Raw genomic sequence first — 27252 nt, forward strand, 5'->3', positions numbered from 1 at the left:
TTCGTGGCGCATCTACATACAGTAGAATTGGCTTTCCGGCCTTAGATCAGTTATATAACCCCATGTGAGAAAGTTAAAACATCCCTAGACACATGAGCATGTAAGAAGACCAAAATTGCTCCCTCAGTCTTTGCTAATTATGTCAAACGGATTATACTGTATGTCAACTGTATGAGAATTATGTTTTGAGAATGGAGGCACATACTAAGGAAGCCCATTCCAGCCATGAAAAAAATCAATAAAAATGCTGATACTTTGCTGATACAAAATGTTGAGATAATAAGTTGAATGTTTTAGAAAGTAGAGCATGCTTATGTTTCTTAATTTGTAACATTGTGTGGTGATTTCAGAGGTGGAACCACAGGTCCAAGGTGTGGTGGGGGAGTATTTCAATGAACAGTCATGAATACATAATTTCACATTTCATAGTTCCCTGCAATATAGTGTTGGAACAGATAGGTCCTGCCCAACAGTACTTTATCCCTATTTTAAACGCTTTTGTGTCAATATTTGTTGTTAAAGAGAATCAAAAGCTTATGCTAGCTCAACACGTTGCCGGCGGCCCTGCTTTGCTGATCTCTGCAACATGGATAGATGGAAATCGCCACATAATGCTACAAATTAATAATATATCCTGTATGTTCTGCTATCTTGAAATGTCATGTTAGTCTCTTTAAATGTCGAGTTAGTTTCTCGAAATGTTTAGTTAGTATCTCGAAATTTGTATAGTATCAACAAAAAAATATATTCGTGGCGGGGATGACTAGCTAAAACACAGCCACGACCGGAAATGCCTTTTCCGTAGCAGGTTAAGATAATTTATGCAGCAGGTTAGGATAATGAACGTAGCCGGTAAGGAGAATGAGGTTTGGGGAAATTATCTTATAATGTGCTACAAAAGCCACACTTCCGCTAGTAGTCTTCTAGTCACAAAAGAAATCGACAACGATATTTCTGAAGTCGATTTTCCCCCTGTTTTCGCGACCACCTATCGGAAGCTAGACAATCCTCGTACTTCTCTACCATTGGAGGATACGCTCTACGAACATCAATGAGCCAATCAGAGTCGAGTACGATGAGCGATTGATACAGCGTCGACTAATCGTCCTGAATGCTAAGGAAATGCAGGCTAGCACGTGGGTCAATTCAGTAGGCGATCTCTCCCAAAAATACTTCATTTCAGTACATTACTATTCTCTTTGGTGATTTAAAACAAATATTCTAGTGGGTGAAAAGTCGATTTTACCACTAAGCTGGCTATCAAGCTTTCTAATGGCGGACAATGGCGATAATGACTCCCAGCACAGAGTGAATGAGGGTGACTACGTAGTACTGAAACGGGGAGACATCTACAAAGCTGTGCAGATTCAAAAGAAAAAGTGAGTCCTTACACAACTTTGCACATGCACGATCACATTATCTGTTGATTTGCGTTAGCTAACAATGCTTCACAGTCAAGTCAAAACTTTTGCCTGTACTAATGTTCCTAGTTTGCAAGCTATGTCTTGTTGATTAGCATTGTCCAATTGCCGTCATTGCTTTCTAGCTAGGAGTAGGATACTCAGCCAGGTAACGTTAACGTAACATTTTTACATTTATACAAGAGAATGTCATGTTGCCAGCTTCAAGCTGGATGACATATTGGCAGTACTCCAGTTGTGCAGTCAGTATAGTGTATCATAGTGGACTCACTGTGTGTCATTGTGCGTTTGAGATGATCTGACATGTCTTCTTCCCAACCCCAGGAAAACTGTATTTGAAAAGCAGTGGTTCTTCCTGGACAATGCAGTGGGGGAGTTGTATGGGACCACCTTTGAAGTTGTGACTGGTGGAACACTGCAGCCACGGAAACCTAAACTCGTTGAGAGCTCTGCAGGTAGCTACATGCCAACAACAACCATCTCAATTTTTCTCTAACTCAGGTAAGGATTCAGTTGTCCAGGCGCAGAGTTGATGTCTGAGTCTTGTTTTTGTGCATCTCTTTAGATGCCAAGGAAGCAGGAACAGACAACAGGAACATTCTGGACGATGGAAAATCACAGAAACTCACCAGAGACGATATTGAGACCCTCAAAGAGCAAGGTCTGAAGGGACAGGTACGTGCACCTCTGGATATATGTGGATTAGTTGTCATTGATGTGGATTAGTTGTCATTAGCCGGAAGTGGAGATCCTGGACTGGCGTTGTTACATGTGGTCTGCGGTTGTGAGGCTGGACTCTAAAATGACATTGGTAGAGAAATTAACATTAAATTATCTGGCAACAGCTCTGGTGGACATTCCGGCAGTCAGCATGCCAATTGCACGCTCCCTCAACTTGAAACAACTGTGGCATTGTGTTGTAACAAAACGGCACATTTTAGAATGGCCTTTTGTCCCCAGCACAAGGTGCACCTGTGTAACGACCATGCTGTTTATTCAGCTTCTTATTATGCCACACCTGTCAGGTGGGTGGATTATGGCAAAGGAGACATGCTCACTAACAGGGATGTAAWCAAATTTGTGCWCTAAATTTGAGAGAAATAAGATTTTCGTGCATATGGACAATTTCTGCGATTTATTATTTTATTTATTTTTGTTTATTTTTTCCCAGCACTTTATATTCATAGTTTTTGTTCAGTATATGTTGAAGTTATGGTGAAAGTTTTCATTCGTTTTGTTTTATGTTGAAGATGCTCCTCTGACTTCACTTTCCCATTTCTCCTCTCCATAGGAAATAGTCCAGCAGCTGATAGAGAACAGTACAACATTCAGGGACAAGACTGAGTTTGCACAGGAGAAATACATCAAGAAAAAAAAGAAAAAGTGAGTCAGTGGAATATAGGCCTACACACTCCAGGACCAGGGTTAGTGATAAATGAAATAGGCTTTCTGACTTCTGAATGTCTTGTGTTCTGTTCCCTCCAGGTATGAGAACAGTGTGATGGTTCTAAGGCCCTCCTGTCGTGTCATGGCTATGATGTACCACGGCAGAGAACCAGGGAAGATATGGTGAGTGTAGCCACCATGCCAGCTATGTCATACCCAGGCCTATTTGTAGGGCCTGATGTTTTTCCTGGCTAAGTCAAGTGGTCAGGAAAACCTCTGGGCCCAAATTCAGTTTTTATTGAGAGAAGTTCCTCTCTGTATAGTATGTTGTTGTTGGAGTAACCAAGACTGTGTCTCTGCCTCCCTCCTCCAGCCACCTGCGGTATGACACCCTTGCCCAGATGCTGACTCTGGGGAATATCCATGCAGGCAGTAAGGTGCTGGTGTTTGAGACCTGTGCTGGACTGGTGCTGGGGGCTGTCATGGAGAGGATGGGAGGTAACTGGACTATAGAAATGTCTGGAAGTATCATGGATAGACCTGGCATGACCTGCATCTAAAATGTCACCCTATTCCCTATATAGTGTAGTAGGTTTGAACAGAGCCTCAAATAGTGCACTATGTAGGATAATACGGTGCCATATTGGACGCACACATGATGGCTTAATTCTGCATGATTTATGAATTGTGTTTGCTCTGTGGCAAGCCGGTCTGTTCCCTGTCTATGTTTACCATGCTCTGACTGCCATGTCAGCAGTCAACGTTTTATGTAATACATTTCAATTGGAAGGTCCTGTAACGAATATTCATTTTTTTCATTACATTTTAGTCATTTAGCAGAAGCTCTTATCCAGAGCAACTTGAAGTTAGTGCGTTTACCTTAAGATAGCTAGGTGGGTCTAGAGCTGTTGCGGTGACCGTATGCCACACCGGCAGTCATGACCACAGTAAAATTCCATGTGACCGCAGTAAAATGCGCTCTGGACCGATGTTCAGTCTAAGCTGCGTGCGTGCACACAGTAGCCCCGAGATTGCTTCGCAGCTTCRCAGGACTGCTTTATATAGCGCAGAAGAAATATCAGGCCACGGAGAGAAGCACGAGATTGAACTTAACTAACTTTACTGACAGGGAAAACAGCCTACAAGCTATTTTAAAAGGTCTAATAAATCCATGTAATATAGCCTACTATAACCTTCACAATAAAGCCATTATTTATTTTAAAAAGCATGATATAAAGAAAATGTAGTCTATTTCAGAAGGACAGAATAACATGCTCTGAGTTGTCCCTACGTTATGTCTGATGTGGCTATGCCAAATAGCTGTGGGCTACACTAGTTCATTTAGCAGACAATATTTGCTTATAATTCCGTGACCTTATTTTATAGTATGAAAAATAGAATTGAACAAAGCTGAATAAAATATAAATATTTTCTCCAAACAATTTGAGGGAGTGTGCACATGCGACTATTCTGTGTTGAGCGGTTAACAAGGAAATAGGTACTCCTATATGCTTAACTTGGAGTTATTCATGTAACTTTAGTTGTTCTATAAACGTTGGGCTATATGTTTTGATTTTTAATACATTGTAAGGCTGCATGATGCGACTTTAATGATGATTTGAAGAAAGTTGCTTGAAAGGCATGAGCTCTGCTTTGGTTTTTTTGCGAAGGCTGTACACACTCCAATAGTCTCTGTCACAATTTGACAAGCACTTTATAATTCCTCAAATTTCACGGCGGCATCCCTTTTGTGGCTGTAATGCACCCTAAAAAAAATCCATGCCTTTTGTGGCCCGGAGTGCTGCGTTGTGCCTTTCTCCGTGAGTCTGCTGCGCAATCCGAAGCGTTTCTCACTCACATGGCTCTCCGTCACGTGATCGGGTCTTTCTCACAGGATACAAGTGAAGACGGACACGTTGGGGACACTGCGTGCGTCCTTAGCCAATTCCAAGGTGCATATTGAAGATATTGGAGGAACTCTCCACATTTACTTTTCGTCAGCCAACAAGATGAGTAGGCCTAACGAACAGCAAAAGCACTAGCCTATGTCAATCTATTATCCCCAATAGTATGATCTATTCTGTGCGAGAAATAAATATCCCAAACATAGTCTGGGACAGTTGTGGGATGCGATAGATCCCAGATTAATACAACCACTAGCATCAAAACAACTTTTTTTATGCAATGGGGCTGAGGCAACAGATCAGAACGTTTAGCTTAAAACGTTGATAAACTATAAGGCTATTTCTTCACATTATAYGCACAGCAATGCGCACATYGTAGTAGGCTATAAACACTAATGTTCCTTTAGCGGAAAACACCATTATCAAAAGTAACCGCAAGTGCAATTATGCATGTAATGCTTTTATTATAAATGTGCGTTTTTATGGTGAAAATMATCTTCCCCAAACTTGAAACTCACGCGCTGCTTATGTATGCCTGTTTGGCTCTACACCCCTTGTAAAGCGGATTAATGTGCTTAATTTTAAGAAGTTATTTGGCCATTTTAGTTGTGATACAAACCTTATTGAAACATATAGGCCTATGGGCTAGGTTACATGAGGTGTGCGACTATGATTTGAAGAAGTCGACAATAAAAAGGCATTGTTTCTTATGCTGTGCATCATTCACAAGGGATAATAATATTATTTTCTTGTTTTTTGGGGTATTTTCCTTAACTGCATTGTTGGTTAATGGCTTGTAAGTAAGCATTTCACTGCCAGGTCTACATCTATTGTATTCAGCGCATGTGACATACAATTTGATTTGATATAATTCACAAGTGATTGTCACCCATCAGACTATTATTGATTTAATCTTGTCTTTACATACTAAGTAATATATGTTTGACATTTGTTTTGATTTAGAATGGACCATTATTATGCAGCTGTATCAAAACAGGGGCAGCGGGAAAAATTACATGTCATATATGCACTTAAATTGCAAATGGAGGACGTTCTTCCCCGTGGTTAATTTTCATGCCTGCCAGGTAGGCTATACTCATGTTGTAAATATAAGCAGTGTGCTTAATATTAGGTAAGTTGAGAAATAAATATATTAGGCCTAGCATATAGAAATCTGATGGGAMGCTCGTCTTTTTATTAGCGGCCATCACTCTGTTTTCTTCCGCAATTGCATAGCCTATAGAAATGTTGCGCAACATGAGCTCATGGGCTCTCATTAAGTGTTTGATTAGATTTTCCAAACATTTGCATTGATGTCAGAGCGATTAGAGTGCTGAGTACCAGGCAGTTAGCAAGTTTGGTAGGCTACTAATGACCAGCAGCATCATCAGAGCTTGGAGAAGCCTAATTACCGTGACTAAACGGGCATTTGGAATTTGACTGTCTTTATGACTCGTYACRGCTGGTAAATGCGCTTGTGTTGAGATCAAAGCAAGAGCTGCATGTAGCCACGTGTGAACATTTTGTTCACATCCTTTGCTCGTTAGTGAGTTATTAGCCCAGTTGGATCATTTGTAGGCAGCAATAGGGGAGTGATTGCTTCCTACAAYAGCACAAAATGTGTGCATTTCTAGACATCTTTGAAAAGCAAGTCAGGTAAAGAGCCTTTTTTTTGTCTTAAAGGGGTAGTGTTGTATTTTGAAACAGGTTGGAATACGCTAAGTGGCCAATAGGCAGAGGGTAGCATAATTTGTCTGCTWCTCTGTATTAACGGCATGGGAATAATAATGCATTTTATTTTGTAGTGGTTTCTTCCATCAAACAACAAAACAACATMTTCAGTCACCTCCTTGTCTSAAGGACAAGTGGATAAACAGGTTGTCAAGCCCTGCATGTTCTTTTCAAAAGTCTCATGGAATGTAGGCCTACATTCCGTTGTTTTTGATAGTAGGCCACTCTTAGAACTGTAACTTAAAGCGGGTACAGCCTCTGTGTTCACAGTAAACGCGCACTGGAAGTTGCACAGAATTTTCACAACGTTGAAGTTTGCGTTCAGCAGACCTGACATTTGCTCTGTGCCCTAAAATGTGCTCTGGACATGTTGGTACCAACTCGTTAATTACCATCAGGCCGCTAATGACCTGCTACTCAGCGTTCTATTGTCCCTCTAACATCAATGCTATTGAAAATCACATCAATCACTTATCCAAACAGTATCATGCTTTTAAAACTCACCTCTCTGTGATCGATCAAGTTGAGGAAAGAAGTTTTAACCGGTTGAAACTGAGTAGAAAACATGGTCGTTGTAGAAGCCTCAAAACGAAACGGACAGCACTTTKTAAGGTGATGATTCATTCCGTAACGCCCGTACACATATTAGAACCTATGGACACGCATAGGACTATATATGAGCCCAAGGCTGAAAATACCTGAATTAAAATAATGGTAAACCTGAATTTAAATAAGGTTTGAGTTTACCGCATATTACACACAGCAGAAAAACATAAAACAAAACGGATTTCGGATGTCTTCGGTACATAATTGGTCTAGCCTATACTCCAAAATTAAACGAATTATAGTAATTGCCTTTAAGTGTGGACTGTATTATGCATAGGCTACTGGATTGACCGGTTACCTTATGCTACTCTCCAAACTTTTCTACCCACGAGTCTGGGAGGGAAAGTATAGCCCTAGGCGATGCTGTTGGTTCATTGATTGTGCAGGGCGGCTTACAGTTGGCCTACAATTATAGAGAATTTGTATTTGATTTTGAACGGCCTAGTAATAGTGAATGTTGTATATTTTCATAATTAATAGGCTGACACATTACCTCTAGCTATACAGAACATCTCCCCACTGTGCTTTTCCATCTCATCTCCTTCATTCCATTCTCGTGCATGCAGAGCAGTGGAGGCTGCTGAGGGGAGAAAGGCTCATAATAATGGACGGAACGGAGCAAATGGAATGGCATCAAACGGAATGGCATCAAACACCTGGAAACCATGTGTTTGATGCATTTGATACCATTCCACGGATTCCGCTCCAGTCATTACCACAAGTCCGTTCTCCCCAATTAAGGTGCTACCAAACTCCTGTGGCACAGATGGCCTGTCAACAGTTTAATGAAATATGTTTTGTTGTGAAAACGTGTTACTATTGATGTTCCRGAACAGATTTAACTTGTTTTCCCAAATTAAGCACGGGGTAGCTGSAGGAACAGGGTTGGAGAGCACATAGCATACAGAGTTTGGGCGGAATATAATTTGTCGCACAGCGAGAATATGCTCCTCAAACAGTGGTTGTTTTGAGTGAAATACAATGTCGTGAATATTAGATAAAGGGAACCTGAGTTTACAAATAACAAAACAATTTGATACTTATTTAATTTATTTAATTAACAAACTTATACAACACCCAATTCCCATGTGTGGAAAAAGTAATTGCCCCCTTACACTCAATAACTGGTTGTGCCATCTTTAGCTGCAATGACTGCAACCAAAGGCTTTCTGTAGTTGTTGATCAGTCTCTAACGTCACCGTGGAGGAATTTTGGCCCACTTTGTGGGATTTCAAGCATGAACTGTTTGTTTCAAGTCCTGCCACCACATCTTAATTGGGATTATGTTTGGACTTTGACTAGGCCATCCCAAAACTTAAAGTTTGTTGCTTTTTGTGTGTGTTTTGGATCATTGTCTTGCTGCATGACCCACCTGCGCTTCAGCTCACAGAAGTATGGCCTGTCATTGTCCTGTAGAATGATCTGATAATGGGACCCAAGTCATCCAAAAAGTTGACTCAATTTTGCCAAAAAAGCACCTGGAYGCACCTGGATGATCATCAAGAATCTTGAAAGAATGTTCRATGGATAGATGAGTCAAAAGTATAACTTGGGCGACATGGGTCCCATTTATAGTCGCATCGTGCAGTCCATATGTTTGGATTTCTACGTCATTCTAAGGTTTGTATCAATATCAACTTAAGTTGCCAAATAACTCTTAAGTCTAGCGTATAGGACTTGTTTCAAGTGATCACTTTTACGCTCAACATATCCACATTTGCGCACTTGATCCGGATTGGGAAAAATATCCTTTCTYTTTTATTCACCTATGTTTAATTATATTCTTCTTACTATAAAATCATATAATATAAAATAATGCCACTGGACTTACAAGCATATATTGTCTGATAAATGCACAAGCCTACAGTCTATGGCATGGCACTGTGACATCAAATACAATAGGCCAATCAAAAAAAATGTATGCACTCTACTGTAAGTCGCTCTGGATAAGAGCGTCTGCTAAATGACTAAAATGTAAATGTAAATATTCTGTTCTTCTGAAATACATTTTCCTCATCATAATGTTTCTTTAGATCTGCCTAAAATAAATCATGCATTTATTGTGATATTTTCCAAAGGCGTGCATCAGCGGCTTGTATGCATTGAGGCATGGAGATGCGAAATGTGCTTATGTTAATTAACGGTAAATTACCGTGAGACAGGCAGTCTTTTGCATGACAATAACCAGCTGACAAAATGTCATGACTGCCACAGCCCACAGTATTCAGACCCCTTGACTTTTTCCACATTTTCTTACGTTACAGCCTTATTCTAAAATGGATAAATAATATAATCTGCATAATTTACACACAATACCCCATAATGACAAAGCGAAAACTGTTTTTGTTTTGCAAATGTATAAAAAAATAAACAGATAGCTTATTTACATAAGTATTCAGACCCTTTGCTATGAGACTCTAAATTTAGCTCAGGTGCATCCTGTTTCCATTTAGTATCCTTGAAATGTGTCTACAACTTGATTGGAGTCCACCTGTGGTAAATTGATTTGATTTGGAAAGGCACACACCTGTCTATATAAGGTCCCACAGTTACCAGTGCATGTCAGAGCAGAAACCAAGCCATGAAGTCAAAGGAATTGTCCGTAGAGCTCCGATACAGGATTGCGTCGAGGCACCGATCTGGGGAAGGGTACCAAAAAATGTCTGCAGCATTGAAGGGCTCCAAGAACCCAGTGGCCTCCATTATTCTTAAATGGAAGAAGTTTGGAACCACCAAGACTCTTCCTAGAGCTGGCAGCCCAATGGTCACTCTGATAGAGCTCCAGAGTTCTTCTATGGAGATGGTTGTCTTTCTGGAAGGTTCTCCCATCTCTGCAGCACTCCACCAATCAGGCCTTTATGGTAGAGCGGCCAGACGGAAGCCACTCAGTAAAAGGCACATGACAGCCCGCTTGGAGTGCCTAAAGGCACCTAAATGGCTCAGACCATGAGAAACAAGATTCTCTGGTCTGATGAAACCAAGATTGAACACTTTGGCCTGAATGCCAAGTGTCACGTCTGGAGGGAGTCTAGCACCATCCCTATGGTGGTGGCAGAATCATGCTGTGGGATGTTTTTCAGCGGCAGGGACTGAGAGACCAGTCAGGATCAAGGGGGGGGAAATGAATGGAGCAAAGTACAGAGAGCTCCTTGATGAAAGCCTGCTCAGGACTTACGACTGGGGCAAAGGTTCACCTTCCACCAGGACAATGACCCTAAGCACACACCCAAGACAACGCAGGGGTGTCCTTGAGTGGCCCAGCCAGAGCCCGGACTTGAACCCGATCGAACATCTCTACAGCGACGCTCCCCATCCAACCTGACAGAGCTTGAGAGGATCTGCAGAGAAGAATGGGAGAAACTCCTCAAATACAGGTGTGCCAAGCTTGGAGCGTCATACCTGTCATGACTCTCCTGGTTGAGTATCCAGCCCTCAGATCAGCTTGGCAAATGGCTGACAGATAGCCAGACCCCATCTCTCCCACAGGAGAGGAGAGMACTGCTGGGCTGGTTTTGACACCTTAACACTCTGTCATAAATTAGGGAGGATGGTAATTTCTCTTTGCGCTCTAATATTACCAAAGCAATCCCCTCAGACTTTTTCTGCCAAAAACTATAACACCCAAAAAGTGAATATTGGAACAATATTTATGTGATAGGAATGGTCAGTGYGGATCTAAAGAATAGTCKTGTCATATTGTTTATTTTGTGATGTCATTAACTGTATAACGAAAATACTGTAACTTAGGAAGGAAACCCCCTTCGGCTGTGAAGTTTCCATCCAATATGATGTTAATACAATATGAAGAACGATTAAACTATTTTTGTTAGGATGGGAGTGTAATTTTAGTTRTCTAACGAGATCATAGTTTTCATGTCCCTTGCACATTAACTAAGCTACGCCCCAAATGAGTTCAGAGGAGCGTGTCAGTGTGATGGAACCGCCCTTTCTGACCAGTGCTTAAAAGGACTCGCTAAGAATMAACATATTCKGACCAGCAGACGGACAGCGTGAGCTCAACGRTACGAATGGTTGAAACTCTGAGACTCAACACGAGATGAGAAGATAACCTCCACACGAGACCAGAAACATTCAGTCTGCAGCTGTGCATGTGAAGTAGTCCTAGTCAAAGTCCCACTTTGAGTAAAGACACGAGGTGGMAAGGAAGAAATCCCATGTCAGACAATCACTGGCGCATCTGAGTAGGTATTCTACTTGAACACTCCACTACCAGAYAAGCTCTACAACTAAGAAGGACATTGTGACCTCTGGTGGACAATCCGAGCATTACACCGARGCATGAACTATAACTACCCTGTCCACATAGAAGGGTTGATTGGATCGACAGAGATAGACGACGAACAAAGACATCTACGCGTTAATATATACATTGCATTTCTTATCGAATGGGCGGTGGTTAGGGTATTAAGTATTTTGATTACTGTGAGCGTAGTTTCCAAATGTATGTASGATAAGTTTGACTCTTTTTGTCTCTCCCTCTCTTTATCTACCCCTCCCTCTCCATATGTGTAACAAGCCATCACATTGTGTCAGTCCACTAGGGACTTTTGTCTCATGTAAGTGTGTGTGTATTCTGTGTTGTTATTTAGTTAGTAAATAAATTATTTAAAAAAATTTGTGTTGTACTGAATGATCAGAAAAGGCTGGGGTTCTTGRGGATTCAAGAGGTCTGCGACATTCAGAATGAGACTGATATGAACGAGGTAATGATTAATAAATCACTGTTATCGATATATCTTATAGATACCATCTCCCGAATTAAACTCAAGATGATAACMCGTTAAACAACTTCTTCCGTGGTGCCCCAAATTCCCAATGAGTTAATTGCTACATGAATAATTTAATCGGGTAACAATTAAACATAGTTTGATTCGATAAATAACAGTCATCACATTAATGAAAGTCATGTCACGACATACCCAAGAATARTCGAGGCTGTAATCGCTGCCAAAGGTCCTTCAACAAAGTACTGAGTAAAGGGTCTGAATACTTAAGTAAATGTGATATTTCAGTATTTCTTTTTCATTTTGCTAAAATTTCTTAAAACCTGTTTTGCTTTGTCATTATGGGGTATTGTGTATAGATTGGGGGGGGAACGATTTAATCAGTTTTAGAATAAGGCTGTAACGTAACAAAATGTGGGAAAAGTCAAGGAGTCTTAATACTTTCCGAATGCACTGAATGCACTTTCCGAATATCAACGTCATAGTAAACATTTTCCCTCAAAATAGCTATCAGCAAAGTCAGCTAATAAGGGGGGGAAACAATTCAAGTGTGAGTGTTAGTTCACAAAATATACTTTTTTTGTTAGGGTGGGGAGTGGTGCAYGGGGGGATGCTGTGGGATTATTTAAGATACTCTTTGAAGAGGTAGGGTTTTAGATGTTTTCCGAAGATGGGCAGGGACTCTGCTAGCTTCAGGGGGAAGCTGGTTCCACCATTGCTGCACAATACAGTCCTATCTGACTAAGGTCACAACACGGTGTCAAAAGTGCTTCAACCTGATCAAATATATATACAGGAGAGATTATTTCACAGAAAACAATAATGTTCCTTGTAGAGAACGATATATCGGGCTGATGTTGGCCTTTTCTAGTCTATCGGCCCATCTTCTGCGAGTCTACATATCAAAACTACTGCTATGCCAGCTGCCACTCATCGCCTGAGCCACGAGCACTGCACATTGCTGAGGAATGTCTAGCTGGGAAAATTAGCAGCAGCAGCAAGCTAGCTCTTTCTTCAACAGAAAGGTGCAGTATTGATGGATGAATTGACACAGTGGCCAAAATCAAACTCCTGTTGCAAATATTAGATTAATTAATTCACTAATAAGGCTTGTGTCAACATGCCCAGACATGGATGCAACAAGCAGGTTTACTAGCTAAGCAGATAGCTATGTGACCTTTTAGGAAAGATTACTAATCTGGGGTGTTGGCTAGCTAGATATCAGATAGGAGCTATTAGCTATTAGCTAATAGGAGCTATTATTAGGAGCTATTAGCCAACGTAGCTAGCTAACGTTAGCTGGTTACCATTTTGAACGTGCACCAAGTGAAATGAGCGATGGAGAGAGATGTGATAGGGAGCCGGAGTTAAGGCGTCCGGTGAGTTTTTTTTTCAACTGTTCAGGCACACAAAAAGCAAGCCGAAGTACGGTGCCTTTGTRTGTGAATGGTTAACAGTAGGGATTCTTCAATGAAGTCTTTGATGTCATTCAATGAGAGACAAWTCATTTTCATGCAKWTTTTTTRATTGAGAAATACTGCACTGTAAAWTTMKGTSACMKAAWTTAATGACAGATTTCTTGAGTTATTTTAGATTGTGACTATTTTGAGGAAGTGTATKCTGGCTATGGCGTCTCAAAATAGACACACCGAACTATTGCCGCTTTTTTCTCTCAATTTTCAGTCGAAGGTCTTTAAAGCGAATATGCAAGCACACTCGTTTGGTTTGGCTACCGGACGGGCTAGGCACCAGCCGGACTGAAGCATGCTGACACCTTTTGAGTTGTTACGAGTTATCGTCCTGGCAGCTAAAAAATACAAAACTTTTTCCTGATCACAGAAATTGTCAAAAATACTAGTTTCATAAGCATCCGTGATCACAAATCATGACGTTACGTTAAACCCATTTTTTGGATTGAATAGATGTTCTTTTAAATTCTCAAACTAACAGCAGTGCRTATATGATGTRCTTCCATACAGGCGTGACATGCTGGAGTGATGCTTATATGCAAATGTTGTTGATCAGTAGGCTAATATGGAAGGCAAACTGATTGTTTGTCATCGGCAGCACCATAGACTCCACTGATAAGCCAAAACAAGCTCAATAACTCAATGTATGCACACACTACTATTGAATATGCATTCACCTGTATTGTGGATAGGCCTTGGCTACATCTTGATTTACCCAGTTTAGGGTTACCATTGAAATAAAATTATTACCATTATTGTTATGTAGTTTGGTAAAAACCAAGTCAGATGTATTGTTTTGATTTTAAAATGTATGCAAGGATCATCAACTATATTCAGCTGCAAGCCGATTTTGTCTTGAGAGGATGGTCGGGGACCGGAGCATAATTATAAATAATTTGTCAACTGCAAATTGACCGCAAGAAGCCCGAACAGATGTGTTTGACTAAAACATAATAATTTCAAACTTTGCTTACATTTGGATGRGATCATGTGTCTCTATGTTATGTGTGGGAATACTTCTTTAAGATTTCTTAAATTAAAATCACTTGAAACTGATGTACTGGAGTTTTTACCGCCTTATGTCCAACAATAAAATAAAAAATAATAATGTTTTTGCTCAGAACCCAAATAAAACCATCCGCGGGCTGATATGGATACTCACACCACCATGAACAGAAGCGTGTTCAGAGTGAGCTGAGTGCAGGGAGCAAGTGACAGACAGAAAGGAGCAGCTAATGATTTCGGCTTTCAGGCAGGGCCTTAAATTTGACAGATACAATCGAGGTAGGGTGGGGCCTGAACGTCGCGGGCATGGGTAGGAAAGGTCGTACTCGACGGATGTTGTAGAGCATGAACCTGCAGGAGTGAGTCACTGCTTTGGTGTTAGCAGAGAACGACAGGGTGTGGTCCAGGGTCACGCCAAGGTTCTTTGCACTCTGGGAGGGTGACACTTCCATCTTCATATTCTGTCTCTCCTCTCTCATCCAGGCTATGGGTCAGTGGTGCAGATGTACCCAGGAGGAGGTCCTGTGAGGGCGGGGATGGAGAGCTTTGGGTTCCCGTCCCACTTCCACGACACGCTCCATGAGTTCCCCATCTGTCACGTCAACGCACTGCTGGCGGGGGCACTGGACACAGAGGCCAAAAACATAGACGCAGGTGTGCGTTTGTGTTTATACTAGGAATGTAATAATTTAATAGACCAACAAATGATATACTATCTTATCTATTGAATTTATCAATTTTTTGTTGTTGTCACAACTGCAGATTCCGGACAGGCCAATGGGGACAAGTCCAACCTGACCCAGACTGGCCCAGAGAAGGCAGAAAGCAAGGAGTGTAGCGCAGACACGGAGGACCAATGCATGGAGACTAGTACCAGTACAGACCCTGCCGCGGACAAGGAGAGAGAGGATAGGGAGAAACTTAGAGAGATCAGAGTATGACAGCACATAGTAAAGCAGCAAATGGTGTCTGTTGTTTGCCACACCTGTTTGTGCTTGTGTGTTCCAAAGATTCGTTCAACTTAGTCCGATCAATGGCGCACAAATTGAAGAGCAACTGCGTGTTGTGTTTTAGGGCCAGGAGAGGAAGGTGAAGATGGAGGAGAAGAGGAAGAAATTAGCTGCTGCTGCTGCCGTGCTGGAGGGGAGGAATGCCGACGGGTCAGTCTGTTCTCTCACCCCCATCCACCATTTTTCTGTTTTAATAACACTTGGCAACAGTGAACTCTGGACTTGTTTATTAAACCATTAATAAGAGGTAATAAACATGTATGAGCTCTAATAACCAGTATAACAGCTCTGTGACACTAAGATTACACCCCCTTGACACGTGAGTTAAATAATCCGTGTAAACAATCACAGTGACAGTTTCTGCTCTTGTCGGCATGTTGGTGTTTTGTTGCCCTGTCTAAAACCAGTGAAACGTGTCCGTGCTAACATCTCCGTGTCCGCTCAAGACGAGCAAAAGAGGATGGCTCAGCAGTTCTCTTGATCAGAAGTGAGAGAGGCGTGACATGTCTAGTTAAAGACGATTGATGTTTGGGCTTACGGCACATGMCATCTCATCCTGTGTTTATTGATTTGGTTTGTTGGAAAAGCTCGCGTTTCTCCAGGTCACCTTGAACACATCCCTTGTCTTTCTCTGGACAAAGCACACTGTAGTGCCACAGCGGCCCCGTTCCAATACTTTTAACAGGCCTTCGTCGTTCCATCCTCCCTTCTTTGAAGTACTCACTAATCTTACCCAATTGGTTAGGCACGGGCTTTCATCTGTCAAGTTTTTCCAGCTCAGTTTTCACCGGGAGGGAGGATGGAAAGAAGAAAACATGTTCGTAGTGTTTGAACAGGGCCCCACACTGGTGGTAAAATATGTGTTTAATACCTCTGGTTGTTCTCCTCTTCAGGTTGGTGATTGCCAGTCGGTTCCACCCCTGTCCAGTTCTACTTGGCCTTATCAAGTTCCTTGCCCCCTCCAGACCCTTTGTCGTGTACTCTCAATACAAAGAGGTATGATTCGGAGTGCTCTCTAGTATGCTTCCTAGTAGTACTGATGACAATACCAGTATCGCAATATTTTTTCCAGGGCAAAAATGAAAACGCGAAGCAGACCAAACTCTTTGGTCCTTTAAAAACCTGCTTTGTGTTTTGTTTTCTTGTCACGATGTTAAAGAGTATTGCGATACGTGTATCGTCCCGGCCCTACTTTCTAGTGTGTGTCGTGTTCTTAATAATGTAGCGTATTTAATAATCMTCTTACGTTACAAACCAAACTTTGTGTACTACAGACCCTTCATAGTTTGTTGCCAGTAGACCCTAGTGTACTGCCATTATACAGAGGTACATTTATTGTCTTTCTCCAGTGGGAAATCTATCAAAACCACTGATAAAACAGTCTGTAATCTAGTCCGGAGTTTGGAAATATCACCCCTGTCATGTTCACTCTGTTCTTTRGTTGATCCTCTGTTATTAAATCTCTCTCCCACAGCCTCTGATAGAGTGCTATACAAAGCTCAAGGAACAAGGCGGAGCAGTCAGCCTGCGACTCACCGATTCCTGGATCAGACATTACCAGGTATAATCATTTTCAAACTGAACTGTATCTCTATGGAAGCATCCATGTTTGTAGTACCAGCACTAGCTTTTACCTCTGACCTCACTTCCTGTCTCTGTGTTTGCGTGTGTGTAGGTGTTACCTAACAGGACGCACCCCATGCTGCTGATGAGTGGGGGTGGGGGCTACCTCCTCTCCGGGACGACCGTTGCTACGGATACACCGAAGATGGGTTCAACGAGAGGAGAGGAGCCAGCTGCAAAGAGACTGAAACTCACAGAGACCACAGAGGGATAACACTTCAAACTTATTGCGGTCACCCATTTGTTGTGAAATTTATATCATTGATGACATCATTTAACTGTACTTGTGGGATAGAAGGACTGAAATCTCTCACGCTTCTTAAGATCAGTTATATAATAATTTGGCTGTTATTGAGCCCTGGAGCTGCTTTCCAAAGCTCTTAGCTCCCAAATGCAGTATTTCGTTATCATRACATTTTTTMGGAAGAATGTGCCGTGGTGTAATAAAYCAGCCATTTGTTTTCGCAGACTCATCCCGTAACGCATCTGTGTATATGAATTTCAATAAATTACAGTGCTCTAAAGATACTATTACTGTTGATAAGCCCTGTGTTCATGAGGTATTAAAGTTCTTTGTATAATTGTTTCGAAGAAGGAAGAATACTGAGATGTTAGGTTTGGTCCCGGGATAATATATTTTATTAAATGCAGACTGAAGAAACAAACAACCATTCAAAAGTTTGAAGAAAACGGCAATGCATACTTTAAATATATAGAGAAATCTATGACAAATAGGCAAAGCATCTCTTTTATAGAAACTAAACGGTCTCCATGCTGATTCTTTTGATAACTTTTGTACCTGAATTCTTTTTTTWAACATTTATTTACGTTGATGTTATCACAGCAGAATTTGTGGCAAGTCTCTTAGATTTATTTTTTTGTTCTCCCATCTCTTCATCTCTAGTATTTTCTTATACAAGGTTAGCACACTGAGCTAGTAGGTTAGCATCCCTGTCGGCCTGTCCACTATCTATTTGCTCTTGTTTTCATGCATCTTCTCAGCAATTTTCTGTAGCTCCATGTCCATAGCTGCTAGGTTTTGCAGCTCTTTCTCCTGAAAACACACACACACCTTGTCATTATTGCTTAATTACATCACTTCATTTAGGCTACTATCCTAGGTAGAAACAGCACTGATAAAATTGTGAAACCTCAAAAACTACATTTATTGTGTGCATTTATCCCTTCTGGAACAGGGCAAGCCCTTCAATAAAAAAAACTTTTAAAAGGCCATATTTCAAATGTTATGTAACCGTATAACCGCTGCTCCTGAAATCGGACTCCTCTTAATTAGCCACTACTTTCCCTGGATCAAGAGTGTAGATATTCCCACTGCAGTGTAGAGGACGCTAATGCAGTGTAGTCTGAAAACTGTCAGGATGAAAAAGAATAGTCAACAGTCATCCATTCTCTCTCCTCCCCATTGTATTCCATCGCAGGCGGTAAAATGGCCCCGGGCCGCACCACTATCAGCTCTAAAAGGGGTGGTTTGGCACGGTGGGTCGTGAGGGCGCCCTTAGGAGAGGGGATGTACTGTAATTACGGAGGTTTTGGTGCAATCGCTGCTGCAGCAATAAAAACCGCGGGAGCGAGAGAGGGGAAGAAGAGATGCGCTTTTCTCTGCAGCTAGAAGCACAGTCTTAAAGCCTGTGATGTTATTGCTTGCAGATGACTTCCACAGTGCAGAGGACACCATTTTTTATTTAGCCTACTCCTTCTGATCCTTTTGAAGCCCGTCGGTACCAAACAACAAGGAGTTGCAGAGGAATATATTAATAACATTAAGTTGCTTAGTGAGCCACAACTACTATTTAGGAGGACATGCTCTGTGTTAAAGGGGGCCTTTCTCTTCATTCACACACAGGCTTTTTCCCTTCTAGAATATCGAGGCTCATTTTGAGATGTGAAGCCTCAACCTGAGCCAGGTCTCCTAGAGATAAGCATATGGTTTCTGTTATCCAGCAGAGAGGGCAGTCTCTTCCCACAGCAGACTACAGAGGGCAACATCCAATATTGGGCATTCATAATTTCCATGGCTTGCAATGTGTTTTCTCACTTCAATAAAAACTGGATTTTTTTTGTGTGTCTGTGTATAACAGCATAAAACATCCAAAACTTGATAATTAATTTCAGTTATCGTTCAAGAGATCTAATCCGAGAAGTTCAATATGATGCTTATGATAAAGCCTAGTAATTCCCCATTCATAAAGGTCAATGTTCTGTGTCATGTTACGTAAAGGTATTGTGTGACGATGTTACCTCCTCTGGGGTTAGAGGTACGCTCTTCTTCCTCTCCTCCGCTGGCTCTGATTGGCTGGCCAGTTGGTGCCTCTTRAGCAGCTTTGCCAGTTCCTCCATCTTAGCCAATCAAATCACATCAAATCAAACTTTATCGCAGTAAAACATCTCTGTACGCTAAACAAGCAAAATAGAAACGGTGGAAGGAAATACAAGAAACAAGTGTTTAGAAACACTACTAATAAAATCAACACAATCATACAAACGAAAAAATGTATTATAATCTTTGACCAGTCGTAGGCCAGTCTAACAAGATATCTATGTTATCATAGGTGGTACATAGAAACCTTATGTGATGGTGTGAGTGGCTCTATCCCTCGCTTCCACCAGGCGGGGTGGTAGTATCCTCTGTACGCCCAGGGAGAACGTTTCTCATATGTCTCCCCCTCCCCCAGGAGACGACTCTCCACCTCACTCCTCTTCTCCGCCAGGTACCTGTCACACAAACACCAGCAGAACCTACACTCAGGGTCGTTTCCCAGACACAGATTAAGCCTAGTTCTGGACTAAAAAACATGTCTTTGGCTGTGTCTAATATGACTAGAGCCACATAGACATAGTGGCATTTGAGACATAAACTACGTTTCCATCCAATTGAAGACAGGTTTTCATGTGAGTATTCTAAAAATCCGCATAAAAACAATATGCTCATTTCCCCACCAGAGATGGCCATCAAATTGACTTGCTGCAGATACAAGGCTGTGCGTGATGACATAGTGCACATTAAAAAATATTTTTGCAGTTAAATTACCATTGATTGCATTTTCAACTCCACTAATGGTTTTCTAACAAAAATGTTTGCATTACATAGCAAGTGTGCCAACTCTGGTATTGGCAAATGCGCTCTAGCCCACGGTTTCCTAAACTGGGCCCCCCCGTGCACGTTTTGCTTTTTGCACTAGAACTACAAAGCTGATTCAAATAACCAACGCTTGATGATGAGTTTGTTATTTAAATCAGCTGTGTAGTTCTAGGGCAAAAACCAAAACGTGCATCCAGGGGGCCAGGACCCAGTTTGGGAAACCCTGCTCTAGCCAACAACTTGCATATACAGGGAGGGTATAGCCTACACACCTGTACATTATTAGATTATTATGAACAAAAGAGCAAGGTTATTTTTATTTGTCAAACGGCAGCCAAGCATCGATCGTCATGTCACCAGAATAAGACTCGATATTTATTGGAAAGGAGCATCAAGCTCATCACCGTGCACTTTCACCATCCTGTAAAGTTATTTATTCTGCATGCTTCCCGGACGAGTGGCGTTGGGAGGATCACACAACATGTCATCGCGTGACTTCAATTTGACTTTGAAATGATGATTATATCAATATTTGCGCATGAATGAATGCGTTCCCATCTACATTTCTCGCATAATACAATTTGTAGATGCATGTGCTGTCTTTTTGTAACATTTTTATGGGTGAAGATTTATACCAGGCCGGCAACAGGCGGGGGCATTTCGTTTCTGTTTAAGGAAATTTGTTCCCAAGTTTTCCCTCTAATAAAATAAACACACATGCGATCGTGTCTCAATGTAATCAAGGTATGATATTATTGTTATTTTTAAATACAATTTATTTTTAGGGTTAGTTGTGGTCAATTAACAGCAGGGACTATCAACTATATTCAGCCACGGGACGATTTTTTGTTGCGCAGATGGTTGGGGGGCTGGAACATAATTACAAATCATTTGTAGACTGCAAATAAATTGATCACAAGAAACCCTTACAGATATAATGTTTGACTAAAACATAACCATTTCAAACCTTGCTTACATTTGTATACGATCGCGTGTCTCTCGATTATGGGTGGGAATACTTGGTAACAGATTTCCTAAATTAAAATCACATGGAGCAGATTTCCTGGTGTTTTTACAGTCTTTTATGTCCAACAATGAATTGTTATTATCATTTTAATTTTATTATTTTTTGCTCGGAAAACTTGGTGGGCCAAATGGCTCACAGGCCGCCATTTGGGGCACCCTGATTTAATTATTATATTTATGTACCGGTGCCCCGCCCATCCCGCGGCTTAGTCTAGTTGACTCCCCTCATACACTCCTGAAAAACAGTTTCTGAAAGAAAAAAAGATGAATAGACAGATAAATACATCAGAGCCTCCTGCCTCTCTCTCTCCTCCTCGGCATCTCCGTGCCTCTTCTCCTTCTGTTCGTCAGAATCACTCCTTCGTTCCTCTTCTTCCTCCTCTGAGGAATCCCCACTGCGTTGGTGATGCTTGTTGTGATGGTACCTGTTTGTTGGTTTCCAGATTCTCTTCTCTCTATCCTCCTCTTCTTCTGACTCATCTGATCTCTTTTCCTCTGATTCCTCCTCTGGTGAGTCAGCACCTCGTTTGTGATGTTTCTTGTGGTGATACCTGTGTGTGGGTTTCCAAATTCTTTTCTCTCTTTCCTCTTCCTCCTCTCTCTTTTCCTTCTCATCCTTCAGATCCCAGGACTCCTGACTGCACTTTTCACCTTTGTCATCTCGTTTGTGGTGTGTCTTTGGGGTGTACCGATAGATAGGCCTATATCTCTTCTCCTTCTCTTCGCCCTTCTCTTCGCCCAGGCTCCAGGATTCCTGGCTACGTTCTTCGTCTGGCTCTTCTCTCTTCTCCTCAGACACCTCTTTGTGATGATACCTGTGCGTTGGTTTCCAAATTCTCTTCTCCTTCTCATCGTTGAGGTCCCATGACTCCTGGCTGCGCTCTTCGTCCTTCGGTGTCTCTCTCTTCTCCTTCTCTTCGCCCAGGCTCCAGGACTCTTMGCTGCGTTCCTCTTCTGGCTCTTCTCTCTCCTCCTCTAAACCGTCTTCGTCTCGTTTGTGGTGTGTCTTTGGGGTGTACCGATAGGTAGGCCTATATCTCTTCTCCTTCTCATCYCCCAGGCTCCAGGATTCCTGGCTACGTTCTTCGTCTGGCTCTTCTCTCTTCTCCTCAGACACCTCTTTGTGATGATACCTGTGCGTTGGTTTCCAAATCCTCTTCTCCTTTTCATCGTTGAGGTCCCATGACTCCTGGCTGCGCTCTTCGTCCTCCGGTGTCTCTCTCTTCTCCTCCACAGACTTCAGGCGGGCCTCGATGTCCTTCACGTCAGCCCCTGGAACCTCAGGCTCAGGTTCATGACCTTTGACCTCCTCTTTATGGGTCAGCACCTCCTCATCACTTTTCTTCTCCAGAAGAGCAGCATGTTGGGCACCTGTAGAGGAGGTGGAAGGAGAAGGGACATTCAAAGGGCATTGAATATCCACACTATCTACTACTCTGTCATTGTCTCATGTTGTCCAATTCAAGCCCCGCTCCGCAAGTTCCCCCTCAATCAAAACATAGTCCCTTRGAGAGCTTGGAACTATAAGGTTTTATCTGCATTTTTGTTCAAATTTAGCTATTGACATAGCCTTGTTCTYTTCAATGTTCTCTACCTCTAAATACACCAATTCATGTTGTTAKGTTCAAAATAATAGCAWATAAAAATTGCTGACATTATTCAAACAAATACGGACTTTGAAGACATTTATCTCAGAATCATCTTTTTACAGATTGAACCTTATAGTCCCAAACTCTCGCGTTGATTAGTTCATTTTGGTGACCATTGCAAAATGGCACTCAACAGTGTATGGAGAAAGCTCAGTATCTGTCTCCCATAGTGCCATATTTATAGTCAGCTAAGTAGAATTTCCATAAATACAGAAGCAAATCTAGGTTGCTCTATTCATATCTCCTCKGCTGGTTGCCAGGTTGCAGCTCTATATTTCTGGTCTCTGTGGTAGCAGAAGCCCCACCGAGTCCCTATGACCTACAGTAAGAACTCTGTATAACATTACTGTCTGCATCAGCAACAAACAGTGCCATCCTTCAGAAGGAACAGTTCTTTCACCATCTCTGCCTCCAGTCAATAGTCTAAAGTGGCTTCCTGTGCTCCTCTCCTTTCCTTAATTTCCCTTACGAAAAAAAAAGGATTGCAGTCAGAGTACAGTTTAACTGCAGTTCATTTCTGCAATTACTGTGTACAAAATACCACAGTCGATTGCAGTTACTGCACGTTTACTGCAGTTTTAAAACGGCAACAACAAACAATTGAAAGGGATTTCCACTGACATTCCAGAGCGAGACAGGCGAAAGGGATTTCTTGGTAGCGTCACGCATCATGGTAGACAAACAAGGTTCATTAACCCCAGTCTTGTAAACAAGCACTGATATCCTATTGCTGTCACAGCTGGGGAAGCCACACTGTACACTATGAAATGTGCCTTAGATTCAACTCTACAATACCATACTGCTTTTATTTATTTACTTTTCTGCTCTTTTGCACACCAGTATCTCTTCTTGCACATGATCATCTGATGATTTATCACTCCAGTGTTAATCTGCTAAATTGTAATTATTCGATTTATTGCCTACCTCATGCCTTTTGCACACATTGTATATAGATTCTCTTTTTTTTTCTACCATGTTATTGACTTGTTTATTGTTTACTCCATGTGTAACTCTGTGTTGTCTGTTCACACTGCTATGCTTTATCTTGGCCAGGTCGCAGTTGCAAATGAGAACTTGTTCTCAACTAGCCTACCTGGTTAAATAAAGGTGAAATAAAAAAAAATAATAAAAATAAAAAAAAAAGAGCAATTTTCTCCTACAATATTGGTCAAGATTTTTTTTCTCCCAATATGATGCTATGTTTTTTTATGTACTGCTTTTGAAATACAACAACTGATGATGTAAAGACTACTTGCCTGCTTTGAGAATATCTTTGCATTCCTGATCCAGAGGGTGAGAGTCAGGTTTGGTCAGTGCCTTGGACAGGACCTCAACCAAGCACCGTGTTACCTAAAACACAGTAACAAGCAACCTGTCACGATTCTCTCATTAAAGCATAGATTGTCATTTCCATTGTATAAAAATACAATCTTATCCAGAGACTAAAAACATGTTTCGTACCACATCTTCTCTCTGTCGTTCTTTTCCAACGGGAAGTAATAGATTTTCTGTAAATTCGTAAGAAGATCGGTCAGAATGTGGTTCTGTGTTGAAAACAACTTACTTGTCCTAAACAATCGGATATGAGGTTCCATTTTGTTTTGCAAAATGAACGTGTGACATACACTGAGTGRACAAAACATTAAGAACACCTGCTCTTTTCATGACAGACTGACCAGGTGAATCCAGGTGAAAGCTATGATCCCTTATTGATGTCACTTCGTTGTAGATGAAGTACAATCATTGTAGATGAAGGGGAGGAGACAGGTTAAAGAAGGATTTTTTAAGCCTTGAGACAATTGAGACATGGATTGTGTATGTGTGCCATTCAGAGGGTGAATGGGCAAGACAAACGATTTAAGTGCGAACAGAGTATGGTAGTAGGCGCCAAGCGCACCGGTTTGTGTCAGGAGCTGCAACACTGCTGGGTTTTTCACATTCAACAGTTTCCCGTGTGACTCAAAAATGGTCCACCACCCAAAGGACATCCAGCCAACTTGACACAACTGTGGGAAGCATTAGAGTCAACATGGGCCAGCATCCCAGTGGAACACTTTCGACACCTTTCAGAGTCCATGCTCCTACGAATTTAGACTTTTCTGAGTGCAAAAAGAAGGGGGGGGAGGTGTTCCTAATGTTTGGTATACTCAGTGTAGATGAGCAATTATAACAACTTCACTCAAGATAAACAGTCAAGGAGAGAAAATCCGCCATACAATGCAAAAAAGGCATGCAACACTCGCTCACGCAGAGGCACTCTCCATGGTGCTGGAACACAGCCACGATACAATATGCACCACTGAAAACAAAACAAATTCCCCCATAGCTTACCTGTGAAGAAAGACACAACCAAAGCAAAAACAAGCACAAGTTTCATCATGGAAGAATTCAATTATCTCCCCGTAGAAATGACATAAAAAAACAGAGCTGATAACTTGAAGCAAAAAAACTCTGAAGACAGCACTGCCAAGCCAGCTCCCCCAGCTCCCGTTCTCCCTCTGTGCGTATTGGAACGGTTGTGTGGGTTCTTCTGCGGTATGCTTCTTGTCTGAGAAGTAGGGGGAGGCACGCCATATATCAGGTCTGAACTGGAAGAGGCGTAGGAGGGATGTAGACGACACCTGCGTCATTATTAGATTAGATCCTAATCAGGATGTGTTCTGTGTCCATCCAAATTAATATCACATGAGACAATAGCCTACGGCAAGACGTCAACAGTCTTTTGTATACATTTGTTTGAGGAATGCAACAACCGCCAACAGAACTCTAAGCTGTGTCCGTGTGTTTACATCAGACTAGTTGTCAGTAACAGAGAAATAGGTGCAAAACAGGAAGTTTCATTTCGATAGATCAAAGTTCAGTCCTGGGGATAACAGAAACGATGTCATCTCTCCAGAAGCCTTCATCTAGTATATATTTCTCCTTGGAGTCCCCCAGTTACAGTTGTTTTCATCAGTCTCCGAGAACACTTATGCAATACTTTTATGATCTCTCTTTGACTCAGGGAATGTTAAATTATTTTAACATAGCCATCGCAGCCCCACCCCTCCCCCCACTGCCCTGTGTGTGTGTCAGTGTGCCGTGTGCTGTGTGTTGGTGTGTGTTGTTGTGTGTGGCTGTTGCGGTCGGTCGCTGCGGGTGGCGTGCGTGTGGCGTGGGCGGTCGGCGCGCGTCACCAGCGGTGGCGGCGTTGTGCCCGCCGTTCCGTGCATGGAGCTCGTGGAGCTACAATATGATTATATGTCCTCGTAGCTACTAGCCAAGGCGCATGCTCTCGCGGTGGATATAGCAAACCTGTAATAGCATAGTAGGCTGTCAGATGTCCAGAAACATGCATTTACAGTAAACAAAGGAAAAGTTCCATGAAGAGACAGAATGAGTAACACCCGTACAGATTCGCAGAGTTCTGACGCTGGTTCCAAGGCAGCCGGGATGAGCCGAGGTGCGCTGGAGCTCGGTTCGTTAGGCTGTACATCGTCCATACGGCGTGTTCTTCACTATCTCTGCGCATTTCTCGAATGATCCACTGCCGTTCCTTCTTACGTTTTTTCGTTTGATCGTCTGGCTGAAGGCCTCCTTGTTTTTAAACATCGGACTGCAGACATCTTGCGCTTCTGCAACGTCTGAATCAATACCGCGCACAACTGTGGGGAGCGGTCGTCGTAGGCACTTTTGTCCGTTGTAACCTGTGTGAGAGGCTTCTTCGCCTTGTGAGTGCACGGCTTCGCTCATCTGCGGCCGCTGACAGAGAGACGATGAGGCACGAGAAGAGAGAAGCATGTCGTTGAGAGAGAGAGCGAGGAGGGATGATGTAGCAGAGAATGCGACGAACGACGAGGTGGGAGAGCCAGAGAGAGAGAAGACGAGATGAGCAGAGAGAGATGAGAGAGCAGAGAAAGAGACGACGAGAAGAGAGAACGCTTTGACTGAGGTCGAGCGAGACGGTAGAGATGAGGAGACGGAGAGAGAGGGAGAGAGAGGGCAGAGAAGAGAGAGAGAGAGAGAGGACGAGGGATTCAGAAGAGAGGCGCACAGAGAGAGCAGAGAGAGAGAGATGAGGGACACGGAGAGAGCCCTTGTTGTGCTCTTTAACCATTTGTCTTTTCACAGGCAACATCTGTTGTATATATCAATATAAAGTGATTTGTAATTCTTTATTGTTTTGAAACTTCTGTATGTGTAATGTTTACTGTTAATTTGTATTGTTTATTTCACTTTTGTATCTACTCTACCACTTGCTTTGGCAATGTTAACACATTGTTTCCCATGCCAATAAAGCCCCTTGAATTGAATTTAATTGTAATTGATGAATTGAATTGAGAGACAGAGGAAGAGAGAGAGGAGAGAGAGAGAGAGAGAGAGAGGAGAGAGAGAGAGAGCAGGGAGGGTGGGATGGGGCATTTGTTGTTTATACAACAATAGATGAAGTGTACTGTATATGAGTGTGAATGATGCCTATTGCTATGCCTCTGGAGGTTCCCACAAGGGAATCGTAACAGCAACAGATGCTATGAATTATAAAGGCTGTGGGAATGTGAGTGTGTGTGTGTGTGTGTGTGTGCGTGCGTGTGCATGTG

General features: G+C 42.1%; 2 protein-coding genes across 6 annotated transcripts; one reads left to right on the forward strand and one right to left on the reverse strand.

The window, feature by feature from the left end:
• The first annotated feature begins 1063 nt into the window (after positions 1–1063).
• On the forward strand, positions 1064–17431 carry trmt6 (tRNA methyltransferase 6 non-catalytic subunit). Its single transcript, XM_023974057.2, has 12 exons — positions 1064–1379; positions 1746–1876; positions 1987–2096; positions 2713–2804; positions 2907–2990; positions 3181–3305; positions 14751–14921; positions 15030–15202; positions 15342–15427; positions 16171–16273; positions 16752–16838; positions 16953–17431. Exons 1-12 carry the CDS (start codon positions 1273–1275, stop codon positions 17112–17114), a joined length of 1431 nt encoding a protein of 476 aa, XP_023829825.1. The 5' UTR covers positions 1064–1272; the 3' UTR covers positions 17115–17431.
• LOC111954368 (golgin subfamily A member 6-like protein 25) lies at positions 17297–25228 on the reverse strand. 5 transcript variants are annotated; one of them, XM_070435837.1, is made up of 7 exons: positions 25007–25228; positions 24137–24183; positions 23932–24025; positions 21452–22397; positions 19486–19633; positions 19160–19258; positions 17297–17951 (listed from the first exon to the last, which is right to left on the reverse strand). In XM_070435837.1, exons 1-7 carry the CDS (start codon positions 25053–25055, stop codon positions 17871–17873), a joined length of 1464 nt encoding a protein of 487 aa, XP_070291938.1. In that variant the 5' UTR covers positions 25056–25228; the 3' UTR covers positions 17297–17870. The 5 variants fall into 5 exon arrangements, with proteins under 5 accessions (XP_070291938.1, XP_023829824.1, XP_070291937.1 ...); XM_023974056.2 differs by having other exon boundaries at positions 17297–17954; XM_070435836.1 differs by having other exon boundaries at positions 17297–17954; positions 21326–22397.
• Positions 25229–27252: the final 2024 nt, after the last annotated feature.

The sequence above is a fragment of the Salvelinus sp. IW2-2015 genome, linkage group LG28, assembly GCF_002910315.2.
Source record: "Salvelinus sp. IW2-2015 linkage group LG28, ASM291031v2, whole genome shotgun sequence".
In the NCBI taxonomy this organism is placed as follows: domain Eukaryota; kingdom Metazoa; phylum Chordata; class Actinopteri; order Salmoniformes; family Salmonidae; genus Salvelinus; species Salvelinus sp. IW2-2015.

Coding starts and splice junctions, on each gene's coding strand:
- trmt6 (XM_023974057.2), top strand. CDS start 1,273: ATGGCGGACAATGGCGATAATGACTCCCAGCACAGAGTGAATGAGGGT. Junction 14,922..15,029: donor GGCCAAAAACATAGACGCAG/GTGTGCGTTTGT, acceptor TCACAACTGCAG/ATTCCGGACAGGCCAATGGG. Junction 15,203..15,341: donor AGAAACTTAGAGAGATCAGA/GTATGACAGCAC, acceptor GTTGTGTTTTAG/GGCCAGGAGAGGAAGGTGAA.